Below are 20,100 nucleotides of genomic sequence, written 5' to 3'. Positions count from 1 at the left end.
TAACTAGTAAAGAGAATCGAAATAAATGTATACTTTAAAAATTTGGACGAACAATCGCAGTTTATCAAAATTTCTAGACAAGCGCCGGACGATAATTGCCTGCCTTATTTAAATACTCGGAAAGGGATGTTAGAAAGAAAACGAGAAGGGATGTTGAACTTGCCCAGCAAAGAGCGACTGGCTAGCAAAAGACGTGGAGCTCCAGTGACACGATTGGAGCGACAAAAGGATGAGAAACATGAAGAAGAGTATGAAATAAAGCGCATAAATTTAGCCCACACGAAAGAAATATCTCATAGAAAGGAATTCTCAATATCTCATGGAAAGAAAATCTCATAGAAGACATTCTGGGTTCCCGTTACGAATATGTCCATGAATAACAACAATCAGTTTATATCTATTATTAATAAGTTTATACCATCAGTTTATACCATACTATACCAGTTTATACCACTAACTCTATCTAGACGCCAATGCATAAGGGTACTGCGCAGTAGATGTCATTTGCCACAATCTGAGCACGCAGTGATTCACAAGCCTTGCTCGTCGCTGAGACCGGTCAATTTGTTTTCCGTGTGAAGCCCTTGCGTAGCACAGGCATTTCAAAGTCATTCCTCTGGGTCATTTTTTTTATGGCAATTATTAAGAAATAGTAGGAATCACCCTCTTCTCCACAATCTGCGACCCCGTATAGGCATAACCGACCTGGAACCCGTACCACCCCAGATTCAGTGATGCCTTTAACGCCGGGTACCTTATCCTTCCTTCTTTAATCTGCAGAAAATAGTCACTGAGGATCGAAATTATTTCATCCTATCAAAGTTATTGGAGCAGTTGCTATCTTTGGAATAGGGTTTCAGCAACATGTATAATCCAGATTTAGTTCGCATGCCAATTCTAAACGATTATGGCGACGGTGTTTTCCTTTCGTCCACTCGGCGTCTAGTGAAACCATACTCATACAACGACATGTAAATGGCGTGCGATCCGGTTCTACTACTACCAACGGTACTGTGTTTTGCGTCAACTTACACCCTCTTTCATTTTTAGTCAAACATTTTTCATGCTTTCTTGAGGATTTTTCGTCTGTTCTATGCTTCATGTAAAATCACATCTACTCAGAATGTTGCCCATGTTCAAGCACAAAACATTAAAGCACATCTACTCAGTTTGTATGTAAGCACCGGTGACCAGGAGGTCTCATTATCTGTAAATCCGCAGTGGTTTTCTATTTGAGCCACCTTACTTAGCAGTATACCTGAGATTTTTTGTTTTATACGGTATACGTTGCATTTTACAGTAACTTGTAAGCGTGTAAGAAGGCGGAATTCTTTAATTTTCAACGTTCGAAGAGGAGGGAACGTGAAGAACTGTTTGTAATCATTCCTACATGAACCAGACAAAGACCTAAACAGAAAAATGGAACATCTTCAGTACTTATTTGCTCCGATTTTCATACATCTTCCAGATAAAAAAGAACTTACTAGTCGGGAAAAGTTTCTCTCGAAATTACTTCCTCTGAAGGATTGAAAACTGTGACACGTATATCATCCTATTTAGAACAATTACACCTTCACATTTAAGAATATTTCTTGTAAACAAAATGTGTGACCTTGCATTATTCTCCGCTTTTCACTGTTTTACAAAGAGGTTGCCATCGGAATTTTATTTTTAGAAGTTAAGAATAAGAGAGTTCACTTGCCTGAAATATTTGTTGGTGTTTCTTGATGGAAAGAAGGCTGCGCCTACGAGAGTTTTCTTTTTTTCTTAATGATGTTTTTAAAATTATCCGCTCTTTTATAACACCGGAAATTTATGGATCCTGCAAAAAATTGCACCCTTACAGTGTTTCGTGATCGTCAAGCAATTGCTGTAAAGAAGTGCGAATACTTTATTAGTACTTATACATCACTGCGCTATTTTATTTCTTCTCCTTTTTCGTATTTTTTCAGCCATTCAGTGCCTAGGACCACTTATGAGTTTTTGAAAAACAGATGATGTCTTCAAAATACCAAATTTGGCCAATGATAGTCCAACTCTCCCTAGGCAAGAACTCTTCTTTTTCATGTCACAAAATGTAGAGCATCACAACATGTTAGTTCGTCTAATATATAGCACACAACTAGAACCAATAGCACCAACTGTTTATTGTTTTGGCTGCGCAACCTTGACCTAAAAAGTAGTGTGGGATTGTAAGAGTAAGCTTTCTACCGTTTCCTTATACATCGTCTATTCCGTCTCTTCTTTTCCACCAGGATTTCCATATTTTCGTAAATACATCCGGCTCAGTGGCACTTCAGCATTAGCTCCTCTTCTGACACAATGGAACTACTCTGCAGGGCACATTCTTGAATGAAACGATTAAAATCTTGGACAAAACAGAATCTCCTCCTGATTCTTACGATTTTGAGCGTGGTTGTTGGTGTATTAGGTGGTGGACTGCTCAGGTCTGGTACTATCACGTTATGTTTGTAGATAATCACGAAAAAAAGACTCAGTGTTTAGGATCCTCAAGCCCTCCCCGGATGTAGTGCAATATATTGGTTTCCCAGGAGAGTTGTTCATGAATATGCTGAAGGCAATGATTTTACCGTTGATTGTTGCCAGTTTGATATCAGGTCTGTTTGATGTTCTATGTTTATTTTTGTTCTTTGATTTATTCTGTCGCTGACAGAACTGTAACATGATTAACTATGTATTTACTCAGCATAGGCACTGAAGTAAAAAAAAAAGAACCAAAACATTTAATAGTCATATTCTTCTCGTTCATTTATTGTTGAAAAAAGGTCTTATTGTTTTCCATCATAAAGTTATGAGAAGTTTTGGTACAAAACTGTCATTTACTTCTACTCAGATCTCTCCGACAGCAACGTCCACTTGCCTCTTCATCATATGAGGGAAGATGGATATGTCTACTCCCTCTCGAAGGGATCATGTTAGTGAAGGATCGTACTTCACCCGGTTCTGAGAGGATCAATTCTGGACATCTGAATAATAAAACGCGAGTCCTCATCAACACGCTAGCGAGGCTATTCACTCGTTACCTGTCGGAATGCAAGTATTTAAGCATCTTCAGGAGTGGAAGACCATCGAAATCGTTCTCTTGTATAAGAGGGGACACATAGTATCAGCAGCAGCAGCTATCATCCAATCTGCTCATTGTCTGTCACCTCCCAAGCTTAAGCTTAAGCTCTCCACAGGAGTAGTCTTAAAAATACTCAGAGAACATTAGATGAAGGACAACCACGCGAGTAATTAGGGTTTCAAAAAAGTTCAGCACGATCGACCAATAGCATATCGTTTCAAAACTCATAGAAATATCGCGAGAGTACAAGATACCGATATGTCTCACCTTCTTAAACCAGAAGAAGGCCTTCGATCCAAAGGGAAAGGATGCGGTAAGGAAACTCTAGACGACCAAGGCGTCTCTAATCGATGCATAAAGGTAATTTGAGAGTTTTATAATAATTTCACGCTCAAAATTCCCCCATTCTGCATTTATATCACAATCGTAGTGAAAAGATGGATTCGAAACAACATCACCCAAAATATTCAGTGCCACTCTCGATAATGTAAGTAAAGCGAGTATTAGGCGCAACTACTCAACACCATCGTCCTTCCAAGTACGCTTCAAAAAAGTGGGCGTTTAGCAAGCTCTTCGAAAATACGATCAGCATCATGGAGCACTCAATTAAAGGGTGATGCTGGTACTATCCCCTTCCAAGCAAGTGAAAGAGAGGATTCCAAGTTCAGTTCACCGATCAAATAACAGAGACGCATCCGCATCGCCAATCACAAGCAATCGCCCAATCGATGTGCAAAGTTATTTATAATGCACTCGGAAGAAAAGTCTCTTCTCTTCGGTTCCCTCACGATAAGAGAAGCCACTGGACAATCTTGAGCGGGATCGGGGCAAAAGGAAGTATTGCTTGCCTCTCCCCTCCCTCCCTCGAACAGACCGGCGAACATCGGGAGCAGGGATGATAAGGATGATACCTGGGTGCGACCAGAAAACCATACTCAGCTACATTCAAGATCATTCACTTAATCACTGTTTGATCAGCTGTGGATGCTAAGGTGTTCCCTAATTATCTTGAAACTGTCCGACCCTAATGCTAGAAACCTCCAAAAAATGATAATGTCTTCCTACTTGAAAACTCTCGTCCTCTTGTTGAGAAACTGACAAGATTGCCAAACTAAGAAAGGAAGTGCTGCCTCATGTTGTTGGTTTCCCCAACTTGCCTTCTTCCGGTTACCATCTGTTTCGTGTCCTGAAGGATCTTCAGTTCGCACCCGCCAAATTTCCGGAGCACGCAGACGCAGCCAAATGGGCGAAAGAGGCGGTGTGAGTAGGGCGTCAGCGAGACGTAGCACAAAAGGAGTAGGCAGGCTACTACGGTAATTGTGACGCTGCCAGGCAGGAACAAAACAACATCAAAATACGCGAAGCTGACAACGTTCCGAAATTTTGACATTTGTAATGATCTTTGCTTAACAGTTGCAAGTCGAAAATTTTGTGATACGTTTTGTCGAGACATCACCGTTTTGGCTTGCGGCTCCGAAACAAAATCAAATCTGACATTCTCTAGTGTTAACTTGGAATACAAGTTTTTTTTTTCCAAACAATCATTTACGTGCCATCTTTTCTTCTTCTTCTTTCCTTCTTTCTCCTCTTTTTCCTTTCGAAGCTTGCTCTATTTTCCCAAACAACTTTGGGAAAATGTTTGTCAAAATGCGAATCCTTCAGTCGAGCGCGGAACTCTTTGAACCAAAAAAATGTTTGTCAAAATGCGAGTCCTTCAGTCAACTATGCATTGGGGTACATTTGAAAGTATTTTCACCACCTCACGCTTTGATTAATATTTGAATTGGATCTGTTTGTGCATTATGGATAAACGTGAATTTATCAATCAACAACTGCTCGACTTTTTTTTTTTCTTTGACAGCATTTGTGCGGATTCTCTATCTTTCCTCCTTATCTTTTTGAGATTTAAAATTTCCGACTTGTTTGTTTTACCCAAATAAAATACACTTTTATTTCCTATTTCTGGCATTTCGTGTGCAGTCGTTTGATATATCTCTACGCGTAAACGATCGATACTCATTACAAAAGCAGTAGCAGAGGTAGTGTGCCCCTGCGAGGCATGTTTCGCACCTTAGGCGATTAGGGACGTTGTTGAACAAGGTGATGGGCGGGACATAAGGCGTAACGTAATTAACGCTCACCGTTGCAAGTAATTTCCCCTGAGGATAAGTTGCCGCAAGAGCAGTGGATACCTAACAATATGCACCTTTCCCTGCGCGCTGTGGCTGTTGTCAGGGAACTGATGGCAATCCCGGCGTCGTTCCATACCTCCGTGATGGCCAAGGCAGTAGCATCCCAAGTGTCTTTGCACCCTTTCCCACGTGGTGGCTGAGCGCCTGCAAAGTACGGCGTGCCCCTCGGTAGTGTTGGTATATGAAAGAATATGATCTGGATATCGAGGCAACCACTCTTGAATCAGAATACAGACCGCGTGACTGGTGCGTGACATCACGAGAAGATAGCATCAAAGGCACCACCCCACAAATCTGAGGTGGTACAGATTTCAGGTGGAGTATTCGTATATGGATATATATATATATATATATATATATATATATATATATATATATATATATATGGTCGTAGATTATGGGGAGGAGCTCGGCTCCCCTCACTCGAGGCACATCGGTGGCACGTTGCAATAGATCGCATCGTACAGAACAGAGATCTGGAGGCGGTTGTTTGCAGTGATGCAGGGAGAGATGAGCGGAGCCACCCCCACCCCTCCATAATCTACGACCCCGTATACGAATACTCCACCTGAAATCCGTACCATCTCAGATTAGTGGGGTAATGCCTTTAAATACACGCACGAGATGAATCACGGAGACCATCAACGAACGTCCGAGCTTGGAGAGATCCACGATCGCATAAGAAATACAGCTTTAAAATGAAAATGAATCCGAGAGAGATGTTTCTGTAAATATGACTCCGAAAGGATAAGAGTTCACGAAGAATTCAGAGCTATTCAGCAAATGAAACATTTATGCATTACTGCATTAAAAGGGGTGAGACAAAGCTAAAATTCCACGTGAACTATACGAAATAAACTTTAAGATAAAGACACTATGCCGAGCATAGTAATCAGAGGGCTAGAGAGGAAAAACAACATGAAAAACAAGAAGCTGGAAATAATGAATACGCGAAGAGAACTAATAATAACGGGATATAATGGATAAGCTTTAGCAAAGGAATAACAGCAAGCCAATGGCGAAGAATATCAGAATGATTCGAGAATGAAAGAGGGTGATTCCGTTCATCTCTCCCTGTATCAGTGTAAACGGAAGATCCCGGAACACTGTTTCTTACGACGTCCTCTATTGCAGCGCGCCACCCTCACGCCCCCGCCTATAATTCGACCGAATAGGTTTTCGACGAATTGCAGGCGGGGCGGGGGACAAACGTTGTGCATTGCAACAGAAGCCATACTAGGGACCTGAAATCCGTACCACCCCAGATTCGTGAGGTGATGCCTTTAAATGGAATGATGAGGCTGCGCAGGGTTTACCTCGTGAGTTGTGCAATGTTCATGAGCAAAGTGGCGCATAAGTTTTCTGTAATCCCACCTGAAAATTCACGTTGGCGGGTTTCGACTGGCTTTGCCCGCGTCCAAATCAGCCACGTAAGCTTTCGCAATACTCTATTTCAAAATCAAAACGCACGGATTTCGGAACCATAAAAGAATTAGCCAGCCCGACAGAAGAAACGCCGAATGAAGGCACAGAAAGAGACAGGAAATGATCGACAAGTATTAGCAAACAAAATCACCCAAAGCAGAGCGTACACCATTATCCAGAGAGCTTAAACACAAGCCAGGAAAGCAAATCTCTAGAATACGAGTCTCACAAACATTCAAAACAAGCAATATAAACTAAATAACTCACCGCCAAATGACCATGACATAACACTAATCTCAACTCCTGGCCGTACCGGCCAACCTCACAATCCACACAACACTCCAGGTATGGCCAAGCGGGCCCTCGCACTTCGCGGTCAACTTCCCAGCTGAAGCGCACAGGCTAAAACATCGAACCCTGGCCACTATGCGGACATCACAACTTCTGTCCTCATCCACGATACCTCCTAACCCTGGCGCCACTTACCTCGATCCTTCTCAACTCTTCTCATCAACATCTCATTAAAGGTAAACCAGCCTTGCTGCCCTACCGGCTCCCTTCTGTACTACTTCACACAACGCTGCAACGACTCAACTTAAAATGACCACGACTACTGTACTGGAATACGTCTCTATTCCATATCTCAACTGCGACTCGTTCTGTTCTGAGCAGCATCCTCGCACTGGTAAAACAGAGACTCCCGGGGGAGACCCTTCTCAGCACAGTGTTTTATACTCACGCCGAGTCCCTCTTTCCAACTTTTATACTTTTTTCTTTTTTTATTACACTTTTCCTATTTTTTGGACTATTAACCTTTTTCACAAAAAGTAACCAATACAAAGAAAGAAGTAACCGATACACGTAGTGTTGTGCCTCGCTGATCATCATCATTAGGTGCGCACTCCATGCGTACGATCTAACCACAACAAACGAAGCATATAAATACAAGCAAAAACCACATTGGGTACAAAAAGCATAGGGGGGAGAACACGCTACCCAACGCGCGTGTCTAGAGCTCACGAAACCGCGAGGGATGAACTACTAACTGCTACCAAAAAGCGTCACGTAGTGATCGCTTCCATCTGGAGTATCCATGCGGGGTTCGTGGTTGGCGTTGTTGTCCTTAGCATCGAAGGCGTTGTCCTCTGTATGACGTCCGTGCGGTGCCCAGTAGGTAGGTCCCTACCCGTGTCCTCTAGACGTGGCTCTTTCGAACCCAGTCGGCCGCTCCGTCAGTTTCGGAGGGGAAAGGGATACGGTATACCACAGCAGTGATCAACTCGCATTCAAAGCCCATCACCTAGAATATATTGGGACCATTTCAGTAGATCATGAAACCAACAGAACAGATTGGAACATGAAACAAGCAAGAAAATTGAAAGAACGCTGCTACTCTGAATTATGGCGCTAGATTGGCAAAACTTTCGAGTCTCACCTTCTTAATTTCCATTGGGCTACTGTCCGTTTTCAACCATCATAAGCTTTCGCACTGCTGATGCTATTGTCCACGTACAACCTAGATCGGCATAAAGCAAGTTTCATGGCCTTAACCCAAAGGAGACTTTACTCGAGAAGATATAAAAGACTAAAAATTGTTTGATTTTGCATTCGCCATTTTGCTTTGGATATTCTTCAACACTTAGGACGAGAAACCAATCAGTGAAGTGTAAAACCATGAGTGTGGTGGCTCAAGATGATAACTGCGTATACGCTTCGTCCTCAACTCTATAGAAATTACATCACGTATACTCCATTCGGTAAGGTAGGTCTACACCGCTTTTCTGCGACTGCCAAACTTATTACGGCGCAAAGTCCTTCACAAAAGAAATCCATTGACATACGCATTGAAAAAACAAACCGAAAAACACTATTAAGCCTTTTTGGAGTTTTATTTCGACGCCTGAAAACAATCTAGAAACGGGCGCATAAGTCCTGTTCTGCACTGCACCTGTTGGGTGAGGTGTTACATGGCGAACCAAATTAGGTGAAATGGACTCGAGAAGTAGGAAGCTATAGTCGAAGTTATGCCTCTTCATGACAATGAGGATTCCGTCTAGGATATTTGTGGAATGTTCAAGTTCTGACAAGGCATATTCAAGTGAACCGCGTCTTATCAGATAGTTTTGCGAAATAACATGACGTAAAGAACTTGAATAATCGTGAATGCCTACAGCTTACACAGTGATCCTCATCTAGAAGCAATATTTTCTCTCTGTTGATGTAGCCGATATGAAGGAAAAACTCTGACACGACAATATGCAGCAAATTATACTGGGACTTACTCCATTATGTGTAACGAAATCGATTTCCTCTGGGCGTGGTACCGATGTATCGGTGAAAGAAGTACATGATGGACAAGGTTAGGTCAAGGATTGTGAGAATATAGTATGATCTCAGATGGACGACTGCACGAATATATCTTAACTAGCAATTCCAGAAGCAGACTGCATAGCGCAAAAATTCTAATTTTACAGGGAATGTCACCACTGTTAATAATTTCTATAATTTCTATCGATCGATGAAGGCGAGAGCAGCGAACACTGCAAACTATTAGAAGGAGTATTATGGATATGGGATATCTGAAACGGATGATGCATGCGCCCGATCTAGGATGTCAATCTCCTAAGGATCCTGGAACTGCTTCCACAAATATTTATGATTTCAAGTCTTCTCTTTTGGTAACTGGTTTTGGCTTGCGGAGAACTCTTAGGTGGATCCCAGATTTGAATGGAAGCAAAAGAAAAGAGATTTTACACCAATTAACCCCTCTTGATTGGGGTGTATTCACTTGTAAAACGCTAGAAAACTCCAACTCCAGTTTGAAATCCGATTTCAAGATCCAATCTCCGGTTTAGAAAACTCAAATTTGCATCTCTAATTCCTAGAGGTTTTTGATTTCAATAATAATAATAGGGCAACCAATTTCTATTTATTACATACATTCATTAGATTATACAGTGAGGCAGCTTGATGATGGCAATTTGCAAATAATTGATTAGTATACTGAAATTCCGGACTGTGTGAAGTTGCCATCACAATTCTTGATGGACTAGTACAGGACTAAGTTCCACGTCCTCCAATATTGTAATTTCCACTTCTTGTATGATGAGAGCTGCCGAAAAGCTGCTTCTTTTCTAATCTTCACGCCCAAAACAGTTTCTGAAGACTGTTTTGGGTGTGAAGATTAGAAAAGAAGCAGCTTTTCGGCGATCAAAAATTAGTTTATCCAGTCTTCAGTTATCATATAAGTAATCAAAATTGAGGACTATCTCAACTGGATAGCCGTACGTCGAAGAAAGTCGGTCGAAGAGCACTCATGTACTATGTCCTTACAACAACTCATGCCGTTTTGGTAAGCCAACTGACTTCGCATATTTCCGCAGCAAACAAAATTGTGTTCGTGGTGTTCATTCTTCTTTTCATTAAGCTAGGAATCATTGTTGTGATGCTGCTGCATCCAGGAGATCCACGAATTAAGGGGGAAAGGAGTAATATGGATGGCGATGTCAGCGGCAAAGTTGCAGCAGTTGACAAGTTTCTTGATTTATTTCGGTGAGATATTGAACAAGATGAAAAGACCAAATTCTTGAAAAATCTTTTCCCTTCGTGCAGAAATATGGTGCCTGAGAACATAATTCGATCCACCTTTCAACAACAAAAAACGATTTATGTTTCCACCAACATTTCAAGTGAGCCGAATGCTGAAAAGGCTTACTTGGTTTACTCAGATGGGATGAATGTTCTTGGTGAGTAAAGACGATTAAGAAGTCTTGTACTAGTGTATTCGCAACTCTAAAAAATGATTAAGGTCTTATCGTCTTCTGCATCGTGATTGGTGTAGTCATTTCACGGCTTGGAAAACCTGCTCGGCCTCTTGCAGAATTTTTTATCGCATTGGATATTGTCATCACAAGAGTTGTCCTTTACATTATGTGGTGATTAGCTACAGAAAACAGTACTACATTCCTTACACTAAGAAGATTGCGTTCTCAGGTTTGGACCTATCGGAATTCCATCATTGATCGCACAAAAGATGTTAGAGGTGTACGATTTACTAGCGACCGCTCAAACATTGGCTATGTTCATAGTGACGGTGGTGTTGGGTAACTAACTTCATTTGAAATGCTTTCTTTATAAGTTTTGAGGACACTTTTAAGTGAGCTTCAATTACCTGAAGTAGGATCTCAACTCTGTTGCCACAAGTATGGCTTCCTTATAAACTACAACTCGTATGGTTGCAGGACTGGCTATTCAATGTTTCTGTACTTTACCACTCATTTATTTTCTTGGCACTCGTCAGAACCCCTACACTTTTCTCCGCGGACTTGGACAAGCAGTTCTCACAGCACTGGGAACAGCCTCAAGGTAATAGCATTCTACCAACCGAAAAATGCTGATGTTGTGCCTACCGTACCTTTGTCTTGCGAAAATTATGGAATACTAACTGAGTAAGTGCAAGCTTGCGACACAATGTTTCGGCTTATTCGTAGTGTAAATCAGTTGTACAACGTTTTTGAGAGGTTTTTTGTGTCAAAAACTACTGTATTTAAGTGCTGCATCACTCCCTGTGACATTTCGCTGTCTACATAAATTGGAAATCGATAGCCGAGTCACGAAGTTTGTGCTTCCCGTAGGTGCTATGGTGAATATGGTGAGCAATTTCAACTCTTATTTTACTTCAGCATCGATACGTATCTCGACCTTCGGAAATTAGAAGGCTTTAAACCATCCGAAGGTGTACGCACCACCGTTGGAAACAAATCTCACACCATTGTTTATCTTCTCTGGGAGCTATTGATTTGGTCAAAACTATTTGTTTTTTTTCCATAACGTTTCGACTGCAAGAGACTAGTCTGTTGTGCCCACTGCAGTATAGCCAACATATGATTGACATCAATTTCTGTCCTTTTAACATTATCACAATATTATTTCTTCCTAAATCCTTCTCTAAATCTGATAGACTTTTCTTATTTGCTTGATTTATCTCCTAATATGGATGTCACGGTCCTTACAATGGTATCTTTCTAATGGTTGTCGCACTACGATTCAACTTCGATACTACGACCTGACGTCTACAACCGCTCGTTTGATTGAGCAAGCCGAGATATTATTCTATTTCTAAATAATGCTTCTACGACTATATGGTAGTAGTAAGGTTGAGATCTGACACTAAACTGGTGTTGAGGATTTTTGAAATGACAGTCGCCAGTACTTCTTTTCACTGTCCGAGACCACAACGATCAGCATCATATAGTACTCATCAAGATCATATACGCTGAAGATGTGACCTAGGATCATGGATAAAGTTTCTACCATGACACGAGTTGTACACTTCCTGTGTACTGAAGAGAATGAGTGAAGAAGTTGACCAACTTACTCACTTAGATGGCCCGTCTTCACTGGACATGCAGGCCTCAGAATCTCTTCCCCTCGTTTCGTTCCCTCGCCATTGCTATCGAGGATGTTCTCAAGTTTCGTGAGTGACGTTGACGAGGTCCTTGAGCCGTATTCAACTGAGCTTTCAGCTGGTCCATCCGTGTAGCGAACACATCACCCCATTTCGTCGGCGGTCTCCCTCGATGGCGGTTAGCACCTCTTGGGATCCACTCTAGCGTTCTTTTAGTCCATCTACCGTCAATTCTTCTCATAATGTGACCGGTCCATCTATACTTTGTTTTCTATATATTTCGATGGCGAAGACGGGACATTGTTCTCAAGTCGAATCTGCGAAGCCCGGCTAGATGTTGTGTGCGCCAGTTAAACTTCAACTTCAGAACTTCAGAACATCTCTCAAGGGCTCTGTGGGTAGTTTCCTAGACGTGGCAGCAATGTCTGCCCACGTCTCTGCTGCGTAACAGAGCGCTGGAAGAACTGTCGAGTCGAACAGATGGGCACGAAGATCTTGGTCCATCAGTTGGTCCGTAGCTTCCCTGACGGGTGCGAATGCTGCCCATGCTGCTCTAATTCTTCCATTCAGTTCTTCCTTCAAGTCGTTTTCCATATTCATAGAACGTCCGAGGTATATGTATGACGAAGTTTCCACAATTTGGGAGCTTCCAAGTTGTACTCCTTTGCCCTCGCAGTAGGCGATCTTCATGAACTGCGTCTTCCTTCTGTTTATTCGCAGTGCTATTTTCTTCTCTGCTCCGTTCAATTCGTTGAGCATCGTTTCTGCTTCACTGATACTCGAAATGAGAACGATGTCGTCCGCAAAACGAAGCTTCGAGAGAAATCTCTCATAAACACGTATGCCCCTTTCTTCCCAGGAAAGTGATTTCATTATCCATTGCAATGCAGCTGTGAACAGCTTCGGCGATATAGTATCGCCTTGTCGTAATCCCTTTCCAGTGACTATGGTGAGGGGGTGGTGGAAAAACTGTATCTTAGTCGTGCATCAATCGTAGCAATTGGCTCATGTCCTCACATACGGCGCATCCACACCTTGATCGACCAGCACTGACAGTATCGGATTCGTTTGTACGCTGTCGAAGGCTTTTTCATAGTCAAAGAAGGTTAGAGCAAGGGGCAGGCGGTATTCCCGGAAACCTCTATGACTGTCGAGACGGTCTGGATTTGGCCCAAGCAGCTGAACTAGTGATGGAATCCAGCTTGTTCTTGAGGCTGGGCTTCATCCAGCGTCCTAAATATGCGCGTGAGGATGATCTTGGTGAATACTTTGTATAACACGCTCAGCAAGCATATCGCACGGTAGTTCCGAAGGACATCTCGGTCAACTTTCTTATAAATAAGAAGGTTCGCGAGGCCTTTCACTTGTTTGGGATCCTTTCTTTCTGAAGGTATGTCTGTGCGCTGCTAAGATTGAATGAAGATATCTGCTTATATAAAACCAGGTCCGAGGGCAGTGCTAAGGTTCATTCTCTTGATAGCGACTCGTACTTTCGAAGGGAGTATCCGTGGTGGAGATTCACCATTGGGGATCATCGGGCGTGACACAGGAGTTGGACGGAAAAACGGAAAAGGTTCGAGTAGAACCTCTCAGTAATGATTTCTACCTTAGGACGAGAAAAGGTGCGAGACCGCAACGTCATTTCCCTGCGGCCCTTCCTCAGACTCGTTCTTCATTGTGCTGCTTCAGAATCTTCTTCTGCCTGTATTTCAAAGGATCCTCCTGCAAAGCTTTTCTGCAGCTAGTGTTAGCTACTAACCGCTCAGTGTGCGATGCATTCGGATCAGGCCTCAAAGTCCTTCTTCTTTTCAACAATTCCTTGGTGGTCTTCGATCCAAGCTTGTCGTGCGCGGCTTCGACGCATGGTCAGCGCAGGCTCGTAATCCTCTGAGCAGCGTCTCGTAGTCCACGTTTGGGTCCTCCACGAAGTACCAGTCACCTTGAGACAAAGAGTGCTCGAGTACGCAATCACCGTAGACGATTTCTTTTCTCCTTCGTTGCTAATAGCAGATGTTCTTTTCCATCGTGTAGCTATGTCGTATTTTCGCACGAAGGAGAAGGTGATCAGAAGCACTCCAAAGGTTATTACTACTGAGGAGTCAAGTAGACACCACCTCCGGTTAGTGATTATGTGGTCGATCTCCGCATGAGTCGCTCCATTGGGCGATTCCCATGTCCACCGACGATGATCTTTCTTCAAGAAAAGAGAGTTCAAATAAAAGAGACGAGCAACGGACAAGAGTCCAGCGAGACGATTGCCATTTTCGTTTCGGTCTGGTAGTCCAAATCTTCCGATCCTGTACTCCTCTTGTAAAACCTTTCCTAGTTTTGCGTTGAAGTCCCCAACATCGGACTTGGAGAAGATCGGTTTTTGTTGCAGATTGCTTTCCCCAGTTCTTCATAAAACGCATGCAATTCGGATTCATCAGCTGCTGATGTTAGTGAGTAGCAGTTAATGAAAATGAAGTTGATGGGTTTTTAGTGCAGGGGCAGGGCGAAGAATGGCCAAACGAGGTGACAGGATCTCGTGAGAATCGACAAAATAGACGACAGATGGGTGCACAACAAAACCAACACCTCCTACATTTCGCGATGGAACCTTCTCTCACCGAATGAGGAGTGTACCGTCATTCATCTGTCGTACGTTGCACCTTCAGCATTTGGTCTCCTGCAGAGCAATCAGGTGAAATTTGGTACGCTCTGCAGCTCCGAGAAGGGCATGAGGTCAGCGTCTGTGGACACTGTTTTCGCGTTGTAAGTACACAGTCTGAGACAGTCTCCATGGCGAGTCGTTCGGGTGTCGCCTTGGTCCATAATCAGAAACGTCCTGTGCAACCTGAGATTTGACCGCCTCTCACCGGTCGCCATACCTTCCGACAGCTGAGGCGGCAGGGCCCAGTGTGCAGGATACTGGGGTAGTGAATATGCTGGCGAAAAAACTTTTCCCCAAACGAGGCAGCCCTACCGCGGCGAGCTTAGCTTTCACCACAGTCGTCGTCCAAATGGATCAGGGAGCCACCCTGCGACACTTAGTTAAGACGGTGGTGAATCTTAGCAGTGGTTTACTCTTAGCTAGGCTTCCGATTCTAGTCAGAAAAAAAGAAAGGCATGAATTTCAAGCTCTTAGAGAAAGTTTCCATGTGCGACTTTCGATAAACCTCAGCATGTTGATGCTTCAATAATTGTTTTCTTCAATAGAGTCGGACACGAGGTTGTTATAATCCTTTATTTGTGGCTGGCGTTTCGGCAATATCACCTTCTTCAGAGTCTGAAAGGGTGAAATCGAATGTGATTAATCCGATCAAACGCCTTATCCGCCCAACAAAGAAAGTTCTGCGTTTGCTGTTGGGCCTCATAGCTACCAGTAGAAGATAACGTCGTACCTTAGGATCAGCTGACTATTCTGCCACTGCTAGATACCTGTTGTGAAGTGACTAGCGCAATCAAATAACAGCCTTAAATAGGGGGCGAGTTCCCGCATACGGCAGAGGCATTCTTCTTTGCGATTCATCTTTGGGCCCTTGGAGTGGATCCAAAAAGCCTCCAGAGCCTCGCGCCGCAATACTAGGTTCGCCAAAATCGTGATCTTAACTTCAAAATCTTCTCCGTTATGACGCCGTACCCTATGACCACCTAATGCAGTGGAGTCACATGATTTCCTTTTGCCGTCCAGGTGTTCTTTGATTCGAATGCATAGTGGTCTAGCTGTTTCTCCTATGATTCGCCACCACACTGCACACAGGAAATCATATAAACAACACATGAACCCGTGCAATCACCGTCGTTGTTATCCGGACATATTTTGCACTCCAGTGTAGTGCAAATACGATCATATAGGCAACTCAGAAGGAGTATTCGCTTAAAGTTACTAGGGGGAGCTCCGTGATGGTAACAGATTCTTCAAGTTGAGCTTAGAGAAAGTGTCAGAAGTCCTCAGGCAGAGCTGTTGTTTTCAGGACGTATTTCCAGGCGGAAAGACGTATTCCTGGCTCCATTATTTTTGTTTAAAATGTGTCTGTTGAGCATGAATGTCCACAAATAGTCAAGGACCCAAATCATACGCGCCCTTACGCACTACCAAAGACCCCGAATGATTTCTGGAAGCGTACTTGATAGCCATGCTAAAGTTGCTCCGTTCCTCTAGTATTCCTCTGTTCACATCTCTGTAACTTTATATTTTGTGCCATGTTTATGCGCATTAGAATCCCCTCTCACTGCTCTGGCTGGGGCACAATTTTGTCCATTTCTCCCTCCGGTGATGATTTTGTTTTTAAGTTGATCTCGTGCAATTTTTCTGGGATAGAATTTGCTTTGAGAAGGGGAGAGAGGGGGAGGATAGCAATTTCCTCTTTTTTTCCCCCGATATTTTGTGCTATTCAAGGATGGTACGGCACTGTACGAGGCAACCGCATCTATTTTCATCGCTCAAATCAATGGAATGCATCTATCCATTGGACAACTGCTAACTGTGAGGTAGTGTGGAGGGTTTGTTTAGTCGTTGATTTGTCATGTTTTATTCAAAATTGCGATTTTATAGCCTAACTGCTACGCTGGCATCTATTGGTGCTGCTTCTATTCCAAGTGCAGGACTTGTGACAATGATGATCGTGCTCACAGCTCTCGGACTTCCTGTGAACGACATATCACTCATAATAGCAATCGACTGGTTTCTGTAAGTTGGAACTATAGCTGTTCACGTCCATCGCGTCATGTCCAGAAGGTTCCAAGTTTGCAGAGATCGTTTGCGAACTTCTGTAAATGTTATCGGAGACGCGTTCGGCTGTGGATTCGTCTATCACCTCAGCAAGAATGATTTAGATGAGATGCCAAAAATCGATGAGATCCATTCGGATGACACAAAGTGTAAATCGCTACACCATGTAAGCATAAACTAGCTGGTTGCACGTAATTACAGAGTGATGGACAATCAATGAACCTAATTCAGTTAATTAACAGATAAGAATTGAAATGAGCAAAGTGGTAGTTGATAGTTGTTTTTTTTTTCATAAACAATTTTCTTCGAATATGTCACATCAAGCAGTTGCAAAATTTTATCTTTTGGGCTTTATATCGCTTTCTTTCAGCTCACAGCACAAGATTTTGTCTTTCAGTTTTTCCTTGGACATGTCAGAATCAATTACTGCATATAACAGCACAATAGTGAAATTTTCAGGCTGACTATATGGATGTTGAGGACGGGAAAAAAGACGATATCGTTGCAAATACCGTTGATAGCAGTTAACGAATGTCTTGCATCGTTGTACGTGTAATGTGAAATGTGATATTATGTGGAACCATGCGAAATATTTTTTCTTATGAATGTTTTGGTTTTAGTTGGGTAGGTTTGTCTCTACCACCTTAAACCACACACACCATCACCACACAGCTGAAAAATGTTTTTGATTTTATAGTGCCAATGTAGAACTGGAGAGGGTAAGAATGCCAGTCGGGTGTGGCAGATAACAACGATTCATGCCTTTATTTCTTTCGTAGTTCCAAGTAGGAAAATGACCTAAAAGTGGACGTGGAGAAGGTGGTCGCTAGTGATCAATAGTCCCGAATCAATTGCAATGAGCTGATAACTGTTTCAGTATTCATGTTCCACACTCTTTTCTTCTTCATGATAAATTATAATTTTCTGCAGTCCTTGACGAAACTTTAATATACATCATCATGCAAAACAGTTACCATCAAAATGTGCTGGCAAAGTGTACTGATCATGGGATGCGGACTATCATTTCTTCCGAGTACAGGTGAACTGATACCAACAAAGTTGTGGTAAGTATTACCAAAAGGGTCTGGTTAATCAATGAAAAAAGAGAAAAAAAACAGTTAACCAAAACCTCGTTGGGATAACAAGAAAACATAAATACGTGTTCCAACAATCCAGTGTTCGCGCTCGCGGTTTGCACGCAGCCTTCGCCAGAGCGCTGGAGATCACTGCCGACGGACGTAAATGAACAAAGTGGGAGAGTATTGAAAGAGTCTGACAACGCTCTATTATTGGATGATATCAATCCCTGATTCGGTTCATTTGTCAATTCTATTTGAGTTTATTACTGCAATGAAACCATACACGAATAAACGCATTTTTGATTCTGTGTGCTGAATTTAGGGACATTCACTCCGATTCAAGCTACGCACTGGTCCACTGACATGGATGTTCCTCACGACATGCTACTGTTATGATTTTAGAAGAGCGTGTTCAAAATAATACACCAATAAATCATTTTACCTTTCGTTTAATATAAAATCGATAATGTTCACAGGGCAATCCACATGTTCTAAGGCCAACGCACTATTTTTTAATCAAAAGCCGGTACTCTTTTGCTGCACATTCAGAACAGGATCCGCCAGATCCAATTCATAATTCATCTCTACGAGTTTTTGATGACAATAGAAAAGTGTTGTGATAAAATTTTGTTTAGGTGGAGAATTTTAGGATCTTTTTAATCGCATAAAATTTTCCATTCATCGTGCTCAACGTAACCTTGTAAAACAGAACAAAGTCAAGAGAAGAAATCTGGCAATTGGGAGAAACATACAATTTTGGGTAATGTTTTTGAGCCACAAACTGCACAATAGTTGTGGATGACCCTAAGTGAGGGTTGCCACATAATTTATATAATATTCTGTATTAATAGTGCAAACTTCTTGTACGCATTGTTCATGCACGTGTGTTCGCGGCACTCTTGCTCCTTACTTGAGTTTCCACTCATAATAGTGCAGTTCCTTCCAGCTGTCTTTCTACACGCTCTGGATAGCCAGAGTTTTTCAATTGATTCTCATGGGTCTTCTTTACCTCGCAATATCTTTTGTTGTTAACAGTGTCGCTCCCCGTGCGGTCTTTACGAACATCGTAAGTGCACACCCATTCCTAAGAGTTGCACGATATTATCCTCAACAGCACTGTTACTCACGTGTTGCAAGGTCGAAGTTCATGAAAGAAGAGGAGAAAACGAGCAGAAAGAGTATTGTTCCTTGGCTGGTTATCAATCACGGGAACGCAGTCCAGTTCTAATACAAAACAATATTTCGATTTCATAGTACTTTAACTGCTTCTGCGACAGCGAAAACAAAACCATTTCTCAAGTGGTCAAAGATAAGTGCTGCTATTTTTTATTTGTGTGAGGCTATAGCTAAAGCCGGATCTCAGTCTTCTTCTGTTGCTCGCCTCACTCGCCCACGCGGATAAGCACTAATAGCAGTAACATCTTCTGTGAGTCTTCTCTGCAGAAACAAATTTTTCTTTTCCCAATGGCAGTTTTTTTTAATTTAAGCATTGACGAAAGTTTTCAGTTTTCTTCCTACAGACTTCAGTACTACATTTAGAGTATATCCAAACCTGATTTTAAACATACATTCCTCTGATATACAATTTGAAAAATTTTGGAAGCAAATGTAAAGTTCCTCTGTTTTTCCAGAAGAATTAGCATAAGATGATCTGTTAACACGAAATCACGTCAGCGTCAACATCATGCTGATAAAAATAAGGTTCTACGTCAGAGCTCTAAACTGTTGGCTGCTACTAAATCAGCTATTTGCATGCGTGTTTCCACTTTCCAAAGAAACAATGTTACAAATCCGAGGCAATCGGGAAGGAAAATAGGTACGTGATGGAATGCATGAGTGTGAAACGCAACAAACGCACTTTTCACGGCTGTGAAACGGGCCGCACCGTCTCTTACTCCGCCAAATCTACATGAAATTATTGTGCGATAGAATTGCACACACGAATTCTATGCCGCAGGATCCCTCTCTTCCATTCTGGAAGAATTAGACACACACACACACACAAACACACACACATACACACACGCGCGCACACGCACGCACGTGAGTGAGACAGACTACTCCCTTTATTACAAAGCATGATACTTTCACCATGGCCTCCTTTCCCCTTCATCAATGAGGTCAATCAGGTAGAACCGTGTTTGTTCAAATAGGTGTTTCAGGGTTAACTGCAGTGGCTGCGATATGCCTTGTGGTCG

General features: G+C 42.4%; 2 protein-coding genes across 5 annotated transcripts; both read left to right on the top strand.

The window, feature by feature from the left end:
• Positions 1–975: 975 nt before the first annotated feature.
• Positions 976–2,687, top strand: RB195_019037 (uncharacterized protein; the record flags this gene model as incomplete). 2 transcript variants are annotated; one of them, XM_064186715.1, is made up of 4 exons in its annotated part: positions 976–1,008; positions 2,340–2,447; positions 2,506–2,618; positions 2,675–2,687. In XM_064186715.1, the coding sequence occupies 4 exons, from the start codon at positions 976–978 to the stop codon at positions 2,685–2,687; spliced, it is 267 nt and encodes an 88-aa protein (XP_064042596.1). The 2 variants fall into 2 exon arrangements, with proteins under 2 accessions (XP_064042596.1, XP_064042597.1); XM_064186716.1 differs by lacking the exon at positions 2,675–2,687 and having other exon boundaries at positions 2,506–2,628.
• Positions 2,688–8,958: 6,271 nt separating this feature from the next.
• RB195_019036 (uncharacterized protein) lies at positions 8,959–17,351 on the top strand (the record flags this gene model as incomplete). 3 transcript variants are annotated; one of them, XM_064186713.1, is made up of 12 exons in its annotated part: positions 8,959–9,061; positions 9,966–10,054; positions 10,130–10,254; positions 10,315–10,448; positions 10,511–10,637; positions 10,696–10,805; positions 10,944–11,067; positions 11,254–11,353; positions 16,491–16,582; positions 16,647–16,781; positions 16,845–16,989; positions 17,283–17,351. In XM_064186713.1, the coding sequence occupies 12 exons, from the start codon at positions 8,959–8,961 to the stop codon at positions 17,349–17,351; spliced, it is 1,353 nt and encodes a 450-aa protein (XP_064042594.1). The 3 variants fall into 3 exon arrangements, with proteins under 3 accessions (XP_064042594.1, XP_064042595.1, XP_013303689.2); XM_064186714.1 differs by lacking the exon at positions 8,959–9,061 and having other exon boundaries at positions 10,019–10,054; positions 10,181–10,254; XM_013448235.2 differs by lacking the exon at positions 8,959–9,061 and having other exon boundaries at positions 10,019–10,054.
• Between the last annotated feature and the right edge of the window lie 2,749 nt (positions 17,352–20,100).

The sequence above is a fragment of the Necator americanus genome, chromosome II (assembly GCF_031761385.1).
Source record: "Necator americanus strain Aroian chromosome II, whole genome shotgun sequence".
NCBI lineage: Eukaryota > Metazoa > Nematoda > Chromadorea > Rhabditida > Ancylostomatidae > Necator > Necator americanus.
The sequence above is the reverse complement of the archived record's forward strand: the minus strand, read 5'-3'. Positions and strand labels throughout refer to the sequence as shown.